The 12172-nt window shown below is 35.4% G+C and overlaps 1 protein-coding gene across 11 annotated transcripts in view; it reads right to left on the bottom strand.

The window, feature by feature from the left end:
• MARCHF8 (membrane associated ring-CH-type finger 8) overlaps positions 1 to 12172 on the bottom strand; it is a 131856-nt gene that overhangs the window by 61027 nt on the left and 58657 nt on the right. The window contains exon 2 of one of the 11 annotated variants that reach the window (XM_081268523.1): positions 10192 to 10310. The exons of the other annotated variants lie outside the window; for them this stretch is intronic. Coding sequence (XP_081124649.1) covers positions 10192 to 10221 — 30 coding nt within the window. The 5' untranslated portion in view covers positions 10222 to 10310. The remainder of the gene's footprint in view (positions 1 to 10191; positions 10311 to 12172) is intronic. 11 annotated transcript variants of the gene reach the window in all.

Genomic DNA, 12172 nt, shown 5'->3' with positions numbered 1-12172 from the left:
CATTAGTTCTCAATTGTAGATATGTGTCACTTTTTATGGAGTTCAACTTACAGAAGTTAGGACATACTCCAGACTTTCTAAATAACTTTACTTGATATTCTTGATATATTCTTGGGATATTCATGGTATATTATATCTGGGATTATTATGGTATCAAGATATTTTCAGGGGACTGGGGATGTGGCTCAAGCGGTGGCGTGCTCGCCTGGCATGTGCGGGGTGCTGGGTTCGATCCTCAGCACCACATAAAAATAAAATAAAGATGTTGTGTCCACCAAAAACTAAAAAATAAATATTAAAAAATTCTCTCTCTCTCTCTCTCTCTCTCTCTCTCTCTCTCTCTCTCTCAAAAAAAAAAAAAAAAGATATTTTCAGGTTGGGGTTGTAGCTCAGTGGCAGAGTGCTTGCCTAGCATGAGCATGTGTGAGGCACTGGGTTTGATCATCAGTACTGTATAAAAATAAAGAAATAAAAGTATTGTGTCTACCTCCAACTAAAAAAATAAATAAAATTTAAAAAATTTTTAAAGATATTTTCTCTAAAAGTATAAGCTCATCTGCTTTCATAAAATGTACATAATGTTTACTCTGAGTTATTATGTTTATAATCATTTTGTCTAAATTTTTTGGATTGATTTCATTTTCTGGTTTGGCATGTTCCAGAAACATGTAGATGTCAGTATTTAAATTTTATTTTTCTTGAAATAAACTCTCATATTTTTCATTTTTAAAAATTATTAGTAATAAATTAACTGCCACCATTTAAAGTCTTTTGTCATCTATAGATATATTCTGTCTATTTACACCTCATGCTTCCCACAAAGTCCTTGTAATCAGCTCCAGGCCAAAGAAGTGAGTGAGAGCCCCATGGAGAAGGACTACATATGGAATTTTCGGTACCAGCTTCTGACAATATAACTTAAACATCCTTAAGATTATCAGCATACTAAACCAGGGTTCCCAGGACCCTTATAAAGATGATGTGTTCACAGAACTGCTAACCCTACAGCCAGCCTTAAATAAGGCTGAATGAACTGATGAGGAATGATTATAGTTTTTGCTGGAACTACTTTGATGCTATTTGAATGTTCTATCCTCCAGACATAAAAAGAAGCCCATTCTCTTCACTCTTAAAACTATCATAATAATTTACTAAACATAAAACTCATAATAATTTACTAAACACTGCTTTTGTAAAGTGACATGAAACACTTATAAATGATATCTCAGTCTACCTTGCATCAGCCTTCTAGAATTCAGAAATTTTTTGGATATTCTTGTTTTTATGGCAATAAAGCTATCTTTATTTGATACCCTCATTAGGACATAATTGGAAATACTGGATTTGCAATGAAATTCACATTTGAAAATGATGCTCATTCAATCAGATATGACCAGACAATTTTTAGGAACTAAGGTGAACTTGCAAAGCCTTCTTTAGAAAATCTGGCTTAAAGAGTAACACGCATAAATCAAATGCATTCCTGTATATCAGCGACAAATCCTCTGAAACGGAAATGAGGACAACTACTCCATTCACAATATCCCCCCAAAAAATAAAATACTTGGGAATCAACCTAACAAAAGAGGTGAAAGACCTATACAATGAAAACTACAGAACCCTAAAGAGAGATATAGAAGAAGACCTCAGAAGATGGAAAAATATACCCTGTTCATGGATAGGCAGAACTAACATCATCAAAATGGCGATATTACCAAAAGTTCTCTATAAGTTCAATGCTATCCCAATCAAAATCCCAACAGCATTTCTTGTAGAAATAGATAAAACAATCAGGAAATTCATATGAAATAATAAAAGACCCAGAATAGCAAAAACAATACTAAGCAGGAAGTGTGAATCAGGAGGTATAGCGATACCAGACTTCAAACTATACTACAGAGCAATAGTAACAAAAACAGCATGGTACTGGTACCAAAACAGGCGAGTGGACCAATGTTACAGAATAGAAGACACAGTAACCAATCCACAAAACTACAACTACCTTATATTTGATAAAGGGGCTAAAAACATGCAATGGAGGAAGAATAGCATCTTCAACAAATGGTGCTGGGAAAACTGGAAATCCATTTGCATCAAAATGAAACTGAATCCCTTTCTCTCGCCATGCACAAAAGTTAACTCAAAATGGATCAAGGAGCTCGATATTAAATCAGAGACACGGCATCTGATAGAAGAAAAAGTCGGCTATGATCTACATACTGTGGGGTTGGGCTCCAAGTTCCTCAATAGGACACCCATAGCGCAAGAGTTAACAACTAGCATCAACAAATGGGACTTACTCAAACTAAAAAGTTTTCTCTCAACAAAAGAAACAATAAGAGAGATAAACAGGGAGCCTACATCCTGGGAACAAATCTTTACTCCACACACTTCAGATAGAGCCCTAATATCCAGAGTATACAAAGAACTCAAAAAATTAGATAATAAGATAACAAATAACCCAATCAATAAATGGGCCAAGGACCTGAACAGACACTTCTCAGAGGAGGACATACAATCAATTAACAAGTACATGAAAAAATGCTCAACATCGCTAGCAGTCAGAGAAATGCAAATCAAAACCACCCTAAGATACCATCTCACTCCAGTAAGATTGGCAGCCATTAAGAAGTCCAACAACAACAAGTGCTGGCAAGGATGCGGGGAAATGGGTACACTTGTTCATTGTTGGTGGGACTGCAAAATGGTGCAGCCAATTTGGAAAGCAGTATGGAGATTTCTTGGAAAGCTGGGAATGGAACCACCATTTGACCCAGCTATTCCCCTTCTCGGTCTATTCCCTAAAGACCTAACAAGAGCATGCTACAGGGACACTGCTACATCGATGTTCATAGCAGCACAATTCACGATAGCAAGATTGTGGAACCAACCTAGAAGCCCTTCAATAGATGAATGGATTTAAAAAATGTGGCATTTATACACAATGGAGTATTACTCTGCAATAAGAAATGACAAAATCATAGAATTTGGAGGGAAATGGATGGCATTAGAGCAGATTATGCTAAGCGAAGCTAGCCAATCCTTAAAAAACAAATGCCAAATGTCTTCTTTGATATAAGGGGAGTAACCAAGGACAGGGTAGAGCTTGAGAAGAAGATTAACATTAAACAGGGACGATAGGCAGGAGGGAAAGGGAGAGAGAAGGGAAATTGCATGGTATTGGAAGGTGAGCCTCAGGGTTATACACAATTACATATAAGAGGAAAGGAGGGGTAGGAGAAAAATTATTTAAGTGGAAGAAACGATTTACAGTAGAGGGGGTGGAGAGAGAGAAGGGGAGGGGAGGGGAGGGGAGGGGAGGGGGGATAGTGGAGAATGGGATAGACAGCAGAATACATCAGTCACTAGAAAGGCAATTTGTAAATCAATGGAAATGTAACTGATGTGACACAACAATCTGTATACGGGGTAAAAATGGGAGTTCATAACCCACTTGAATCAATCTGTGAAATATGGTATATTAAGAACTATGTAATGTTTTGAACAACCAACAATAAAATAAAAAATTTAAAAAAACCATCAAAAAAAAAAAAAAGAGTTCCCAGTCTGGCAGGTGATTATATAAAATTTAATCACTTCTAAGAGGCCCAGGAACTTTAAGATATTTGGGGAACATTAAAAATATGGAATTCTTGGGCTGGAGATGTAGCTCAAGTGGTAGCGCACTCACCTAGCATGCATGAGGCACTGAGTTCGAATCTCAGCACCACATAAAAATAAAATAAATAAAGATATTGTGTCCACCTAAAACTAAAAAATAAATAGTTTTTAAAAATATGCAATTCTTTTAGATATTATAGCTGAAACCTTGTAACAAGTTCTTGGCTTGGATTTCTAACCTTAGGACCACAAATCATAAGAGGTATGAAAAGATCCAAACTAACCAAATTATGCTATGTATATGTATGAATACATCACAATGAATTCCAATTTTACATATAAATATAATGTACCAATTTTTAAAATAAATAAATAAATAGAAGGAAGACCAATAGATAGTAAAGGTATTGGGAAGAGAGGAGTATAAGGGGAAGTACTGTGGATTGAAATGGAGTAAACTACATTCTACTATCATGTATAACTACAACAAAATTTAAAAAGAAATGGAGTAAACTTTAAGTATACTATCTATAACTATGTATACTATCTATAACTATGTATAACTATGCACTAATAAATAAAAACTTTTTTAAAAAAGAAAAAAATTGAACCTGAAATTCTTCAAGGACATTTAGAGCAAAGCCAACTTAAGAAGGACCATTCTCCCTGTGTCTTTATAAATAAAATATGTCAAATCTAATCAGATGTTATTTTCTAATCAAGAATAACTTTTCTATGAGATTTTTAAAATCAAAACCAGGGAATCTAGAGGAAAAAATGTCATTTCAATGGAAAACTATTTGTAATACTTTGTTGAAAATAAACTGTAAAAACCTGGTAGACATTAATTTATGATGAGAATGATTTTAATAGACTTCATCCCCATTTGGAATAAATTTTTTTTATTTATTTGTAATTCATCTTAACATTCCTTTCCTCCACAAAAATTGGTGCTCTTTTGACTTTTTTTAAACTGGTAGAATATTTGCCTGGCTCTCTCATATCATGAGAAAAATTAATTCTTTAAAACATCTCATAAGTTGGCTTTTTTTTCTTGTTGTAAGCTCATCCTTTACATTTTTTTTCCTCATGGTAAATACACATCAAATTTATCATTCTAACTATTGAAAGCATACAACTCAGTGATATTTAGTGCACTGACAATACTATCAATCATCATCACCATCTAGTTCCAGACCATTTTCACTATGGTAAAATGAAAGCCCAGACTCTGTGGCTCTCATTCCTCATTCCCCTCTCCTCAGCCCCTGGCAATCACTACTATGCTCTATGAATTTGACTATTCTAGATATTTTATATAAATGTAACACACAAAATATGGTCTTTTGTTACTAGATTCTTTCATTTATCATAATATTTTCAAGGTTCAATCAATGTAGTATATATCAGCACTTTATTTTTTTATGACTGAATATTCTCTTTCATGAATTTAATACATTTTGTTTATTCATCCAGTGATGGACATTTAGGTTGCTTCCACCTTTTTACTATTGAAAATAGTGTTGCTATGAACATTCATGTACATGTTTTTGCTTAAAAATCTGTTTAGAATTGTAGTTCCGTTTAATTGTTGAGGAATTATCAAACTCTTTCTCATAGATGCTATAGTATTTTATATCCCTATCATCAATGCACAAAGAGGATGCCAATTTTTCCACAACTTCACCAATGCTTATTATTTATTATTCTGTTTATAGTCATCCTATTGGGTATGAATTAGTTATCTTTATGATTTTGATTGTAATTCCCTAAAGGAACAAATGTTGTGCTTGTTACTTATGCTTCTTGGCCAATAAAATTATTTTAATATGCATGTTGAGAAGCCAACCAGCCATCTTTTGCACAAAAGTTTAATCTTCATCTGTAAAATGAAAAAAAAAACTAGATTTGGAGAAATTCAGGAATTTCATGATGTTCCCTAGCTCAGTAGTTTCCCAGGGACTGGGGAGTAAATAGGAGCTGGAATTCAAACATAGATCTGTCAGAATTCAAGCCTACACTTTGCCCTGGCATAGCTCTGATTGAAACTTACTTAAAACTACTGATTCTGGGAAGGGCAGGTTGAGTACCTCTTTAAATACTGACTTGAGAAGTGCACAGGAAGAAGATAAAATGGGAATAAATACTGCAATCCCTTAAATTTTAAAATAAATTCTATATGCATACATTAGAAACAAGAATATTTACCTTACAGACACTTTAAGTGTGCTGGGGATGTGACTCAGTAGTATAACGTTTGCCTAGTATGCATGAGGGTTTGATCCCCAGCACAACACACACAAAAAAAAAGAGGCCCCTTCCCCATGCTTTTTGTGGACTGGCGCTTTAGTTTCAAATTATTTACAATTTTTATACCAAAGAAAAATAAATAAATAAAAAGAAAAGTATTAGAAATCTTACTTTTAAAAGTATTGTTATGGTCAGTGCCAAGGACAAAACTGTATGTTCCCCAAATTTGCATGTTGAACCTCTACCTCCCAACATGTGATGTGACCATACTTAAAGATAAAGCTTTTAGTAGTTAATTAAAGTTAAATGATGGCATGATGATGGGGACCCTAATCCAATAAGTGTCCTTAAAAGAAGAGAAACCAACAGTAAGTATGTATACATATAAAAAAGATCACATGAGGACACCAAGAGAAGGCAGTCATCTGCAAACCAGGAAGATATAATCTTTTCCAAGCTAGGTGTGGTGGTGTATGCCTGTAATTCCAACAACTTGGGAGGTTGAGGAAGTAGGATCACAAGTTCAAATGATAGCCTCAGCAACTTAGCAAGGCCTAAGCAACTTAGGGAGACCCTGTCTCAAAATTTTAAAACAATGATAATTAAAAACTATAATCTTTTCCAAGTGCATTTTCTATGAAGTATTTTTCATTTTTATTTTCTGAATACGAAATAACATTTTGCCGAAAAGAAAGGTTTGCTGATTTCTAAAAAATATTAATTATAAGGCTGGGGATGTGGCTCAAGCGGTAGCGTGCTCGCCTGGCATGCATGCGGCCCCGGTTCGATCCTCAGCACCACATACAAACAGGGATGTTGTGTCCGCCGAGAAACTAAAAAAATAAAAAATATTTTTAAAAAAATATATTAATTATATAAATAGTAAAATGAAGAGATAAAAATATGCCACTTAAAAATTATGCATCCACTTTCATGTTCAAAACACTAGAAAAACTAGGGATAATAGAAACATACCTCAACATCATAAAAGCTATATGTGCTAAACCCAAGGCCAGCATAATTCTAAACAGAAAAAACTGAAAGCATTCGCTCTAAAAACTGGAACAAGACAAGAATGCCCTCTTTCACCACTTTTATTCAACCATCATCCTTGAAACTCTAGTCAGGGCAATTAGAAAAAAAAATAAAGAGATACAAGTAGATAAAGAAGAATTCAAAATATCATTATTTGTCGATGACATGATTCTATATCTAGAAGTTCCAAAAAATTCCACAAAAAACTTCTAGAACTAATAAATGAATTCAGCAAAACACCCATAAATCAAACATGTTCTATACATCAGCAATGAATCCACTGAGAAGAGAAATTAGGAAAACTACCCCATTCACAATAGTCTCAAGAAAAAATTGGGGAATCAATCTAAAAAAAGAGGTGAAAGAACTCTACAATGAAAACTACAGAACATTGAAAAAAGAAACTGAAGAAGACGTTAGAAGAAGATCTCCTCCGCTCCTAGTAGGTAGAATTAATATAGTCAAAATGGCCGTACTACCAGAAGCATATACAGATTTAATGCAATTTCTATTAAAATCCCAATGATATTCTTCATAGAATTAGAAAAAGCAATCATGAAATTCATTTGGAAAAATAAGAGACCCGAAAGCCAAAGCAGTCCTTAGCAAAAAAAAGTGAAGCAGGAGGCATCATAATACCAGACCTTAAACTATACTACGGAGCTATAGTAACAAAACCAGCATGGTATTGGCACCAAAACAGACATGCAGAATAGAAGACACAGAGACAAACCCACACAAATACAGTTATCTCATACTAGACAAAGGCACCAAAACACTCACTGAAGAAAAGATAGTCTCTTTAACAAATGATGCTGGGGAAAATGGAAAGCCACATTTTACAAAATGAAATTAAGCCTCTATCTCTCATCCTGCGTGAAAGTCAACTCAAAGTGGATCAAAGACTTAGGTACTAGAACAGAGACCCTTCGCCTCCTAGAAGAAAAAGTAGGCCTAAATCTTTATCATGTCGGCGTAGGATCTGATTTCCTTAACAAGATCCCTAAAGCGCAAAAGTAAAATCAAGAATCAATAAATGGGATGGATTCAAGCTAAAAAGTTTCTTCTCGGAAAAAAAAATCAATAATGTGAAGAGAAAGCCTTCAGACTGGCAGATAAAGCATTAATCTCTAGGATATATACAAAGAACTCAAAAAATGTAATACCAAAAAAACAAATAACCCAATCAATAAATGGGATAAGGAACTAAATAGACACTTCTCAGAAGAAGAAATACAACTGATCAACAAATATATGGAAAAATGTTCAACATCTCTAGCAATTAGAGAAATGCAAATCAAAACTACTGTAAGATTTCAACTCATTCCAGTCAGAATGGCAATCATCAAGAACACAGGAAATAATAAATGTTGGCAAGGATGTGAGGGAAAAGGTACACTCATATATTGCTGGTGGGACTGGAAATTGGTACAACCACTATGGAAAGCAGTTTGGAGATTCCTCAGAAAACTCAGAATGGAACCACCAGTTGACCCAGCTATCCCACTCTTCAGTTTATACCCAAAGTACTATATCAGCATACTATAGTGACATGGCCATGTCAATGTTTACGGCAGCTCAATTTACAATAGCTAAACTATGGAACCAATCTACATGCCCTTCAATAGATGAATGGATAAAGAAAATGTGGAGCGTGTGTATATATGTATGTGTGTATGTGTATACATATATATTCAATGGAATATTACTCAGCTTTTAAAGAAGAAATTATGGCATTTGCCAGTAAATGGATGGAGCTGGAGTATATCATGCTAAGCAAAATATGCCAATCCCCCCCAAAACAAAGGCCAAATGTTTTCTCTGATACGGATGCTAATTCACATTGAGGGCAGGCTCTAGGGAAGAATAGAGTTACTTTAGATTAGGTAGAGGGGAGTGAAGGCAATTGAGGTGATATGGGGATAGAAGGTATAATGAAACAGACATTATTACCTATGCACATATATGACTTCATGACCGATGTGATTCTACAACATAACATGTATAATCAGAAAAATGGGAAATTATACCCCATTTATGTAGGATATGTCAAAATACATAAATGCATTCTATTATCATATATAACTAATTAAAAAAATAAAAATTTTTAAAAAAATTATGCATCCACTCAGTACACAAAACCTTGAACTTGAAATATTCTTTAGCAATATAAATAAGAAGCCATTTCCTATAAAAGTTATTGAAAAAATTATACTATAACTTCCTACAGCACTACATGAACAAGCAACCTTTGTTCAAAGGCTATTTAAAGAGTTCAGTACAGAATGTACTCATTCAGAAATACATTTATTGACCAACTACCAGGTAGTGTTCTAGACCCTTGGGAATGATGAGTGAACAAAATAAATACTCCTGCTCTTACAGAGCTTAAGAAAACAGTATAGGAGTACTGTCAATCTTCCTTAGTTGTCTCAGAGCCAAAGTACATGTGTTCAAGAGACATCTGGTATAGTTTTAAAACTGAAAATATTTACTGATAAAATAATATATCCAATTTGGCTCAGAGTCCTTGGTGATGTGGTTCTTTTCATCTTTACTATTTTTGTGTTCTCACAGCAAGAAAATCTCCGGTCTCAGCAAAGTTAACACAGACAGCACCCAAAATCAAACAAAGGAAACAAATGGCAACATTATAACAGCCCTGCCAAATGAAATTATATGTCTGGCTTAAAGCACACACAGTACATACCTACGTGTACACACACACACACACACACACACACACACACAGTAAATAATACCCAACAAGGTCTTTGTTCTGTCTTCTATGTATTTTTTTTCAATTCTATGAGAAGCTGAAGATCTTCCCAGAATGAGTTTCAATAGAAAGAACTGAAGTAGCTTCTACAAACAATACTTTCTCTAGAAAATAGTAATAGAGCCTGCAGCTGTACCCAGACTGTGAACTAAACTGTCTTTCTCAAAAATTTCCAAAGAAAACCATGATTCAAAAATCCATGATTTAAAATTAAATGGGCAATTAAAAGGACGATTTTTACATCAAAAGAAAGATACCACTAAAAATGCTATAATACATACATTTAAATATTTATTTGCTTAAAAAATACTTTCCACAATTTTGAGGAACAGTTTTGTTAGAAACAATGTAGATCCTTGAAGATATAAACTGCTTAACTTCTCAGATTGGATAGATCTATAGAGAAAGCAACTCTAAATTCTGTACATATTTGTTTCAGAAGGCCAAAAATGGCATCCTTAAAATCTGTGAGAAACCTCAGCACTGCTGAAGGGCACTTCTCCTACCTGAAGCTTCATTTTCCAGCAGGAATACATTGGTGTATCCTCAGTGCAGCTCTCCCCTGCAGCATGGTGCCTGTGCTCCACACTGGAGGATGGGCTCTGCCTACACAGCAGCTTCAGCCCTACAACAGTCAGCAAAAGCACATCCTTACAGCCTCTGGACTCAAAGCCCTCAGTGTAACTAATGCTCCTGTGATCAAACTGGACTAACTACTTCCTCCAACTGATTTCCAAGGAACTAGGCAGTGAATGAATAATTCATGACTAGTCCATCCCAGCAAGCAATTTCATTACTGCCTTATAGCAATATGCAATATAAAGATTCTAAACCAACCATACTTGCTGGCATGCAAGGAATGGAAGTTCAGTTTTCCAGTAAATGACAGTAAATGTTACTGGATCTGTTTGCTCTTCTGGTATGCTAACCTATCACCCAGACTTACTTGAGAGACTTTAAAAAAAAAAAAAGTAGGAAGAGTAAATAATTAAACCAGAGATGTCTAAAAGAACAATTTTTTTTTCCTTTTCCTCTATAAACCTGTCCTACAGGGTTCTGGCTATAAGAAAAGCAGCACAGTGCTTGCCCTGTGATCAGCAGGCCAGTATTTATATTTAGCAAAAGATCAGCTACTGCATACCAAAGAAAATCACCAAGGGCTGGGGGAAGGGAGCTTTGAGTACCAATGCCAGGAAATAAACTGCTTCAAAGGGGAATTTTCCTGGTCAAAGGCTATAAATAAACCTTTCATCTCATTGGTATTCTTCTAGGAATCAGATGAACATTCATTTCCCTCAATTTGTCAATGCTTACACATTTCCAAATGCATCATGTCTGAAGCAGTCAATTCACTGCAACTAAAAACACAATTCCAAGAGGAACTTGAACCAAAGACAGGAAGACCCATAATCTTACCATCTTGTCACTGGCCTCTAGAAAGTTCAATCACCTATAATGTTCTCTACCTGTTTTCTGCATCCCTCATTTTTACCTAACTACTTCATTCTTTATTTTTCTTCTGCACTTATTAAAAATGCCTCAAGCTTTTGCTCTCTCAGGAAGTTAATTTTCAGTAATAAGTACTCTGGCTTAAACAAGGTTCCCTTTATCTCTCACTCAAGGGATGGGTAGGTGGGTAATCAGCCTTTAGAGGAAAAAGAATGACTTCAAAGGAAGAGGAGACTTACCTGGGCTCACTTGGATGGACATGGACTCTCCTAAGGCATTGAGAAATGGTAGGGGCCCAAAAGGGTGGTAACTTTTCCTTATCCATTATACAGGTCATAGATGACAAAATAATAATTATTATTATTACTACCAAAAATTAATAATAATTCTCACACTAAAAAAAGATACAAATTTGGGCTGGGGATGTGGCTCAAGCGGTAGCGTGCTCGCCTGGCATACACAGGGCGCTGGGTTCGATCCTCAGCACCACATAAAAATTAAAAAATAAAGATGTTGTATCCACCAAAAACTAAAAAAAATAAATATTAAAAAATTCTCTCTCTCTTACAAAAAAATCAAACAACACAGCAGAGGCTGCCTGTAGCCCTTCCCCAGCTAAGCTGGTTCCCTTCTCCCTTTACGAACACTTCATGACTCCCCCCTCCCATCCACCTCAACTGCACAAAAAGTGCCACACCAGCTCATGGTTCATAATGTAGCTGGAGAGGGAAGGGTCCCCCTAGACCACACAGGTAGGTAACACACACAGAAAGGCTAGACAGAAGCATGAGCCAATGAGAAGACATAAGGTCCATGCACACCGGGCAGGACAGAGAAAGGCACAGTATATGAGAAAGAAGAAAGCTGAGTTTATTCTAGAAGAAGAGATTTCCCTTTGTTTTAAGTCATCTTTTTCACTACTCTAACCAAAGGACTGATGAGAACAATTTTAGAGGAGGGAAAGTTTATTTGGGGGCTCATAGTTTCAGAGGTCTCAGGCCATACACAGCCAACTCCATTCCTTGGGGCTGGAGGCGA

This window comes from Spermophilus citellus (genome assembly GCF_964194105.1).
Source record: "Spermophilus citellus genome assembly, chromosome: 15".
Taxonomy (NCBI): Eukaryota; Metazoa; Chordata; class Mammalia; order Rodentia; family Sciuridae; genus Spermophilus; species Spermophilus citellus.
This window is presented reverse-complemented; position numbering and strand designations above follow the sequence as displayed.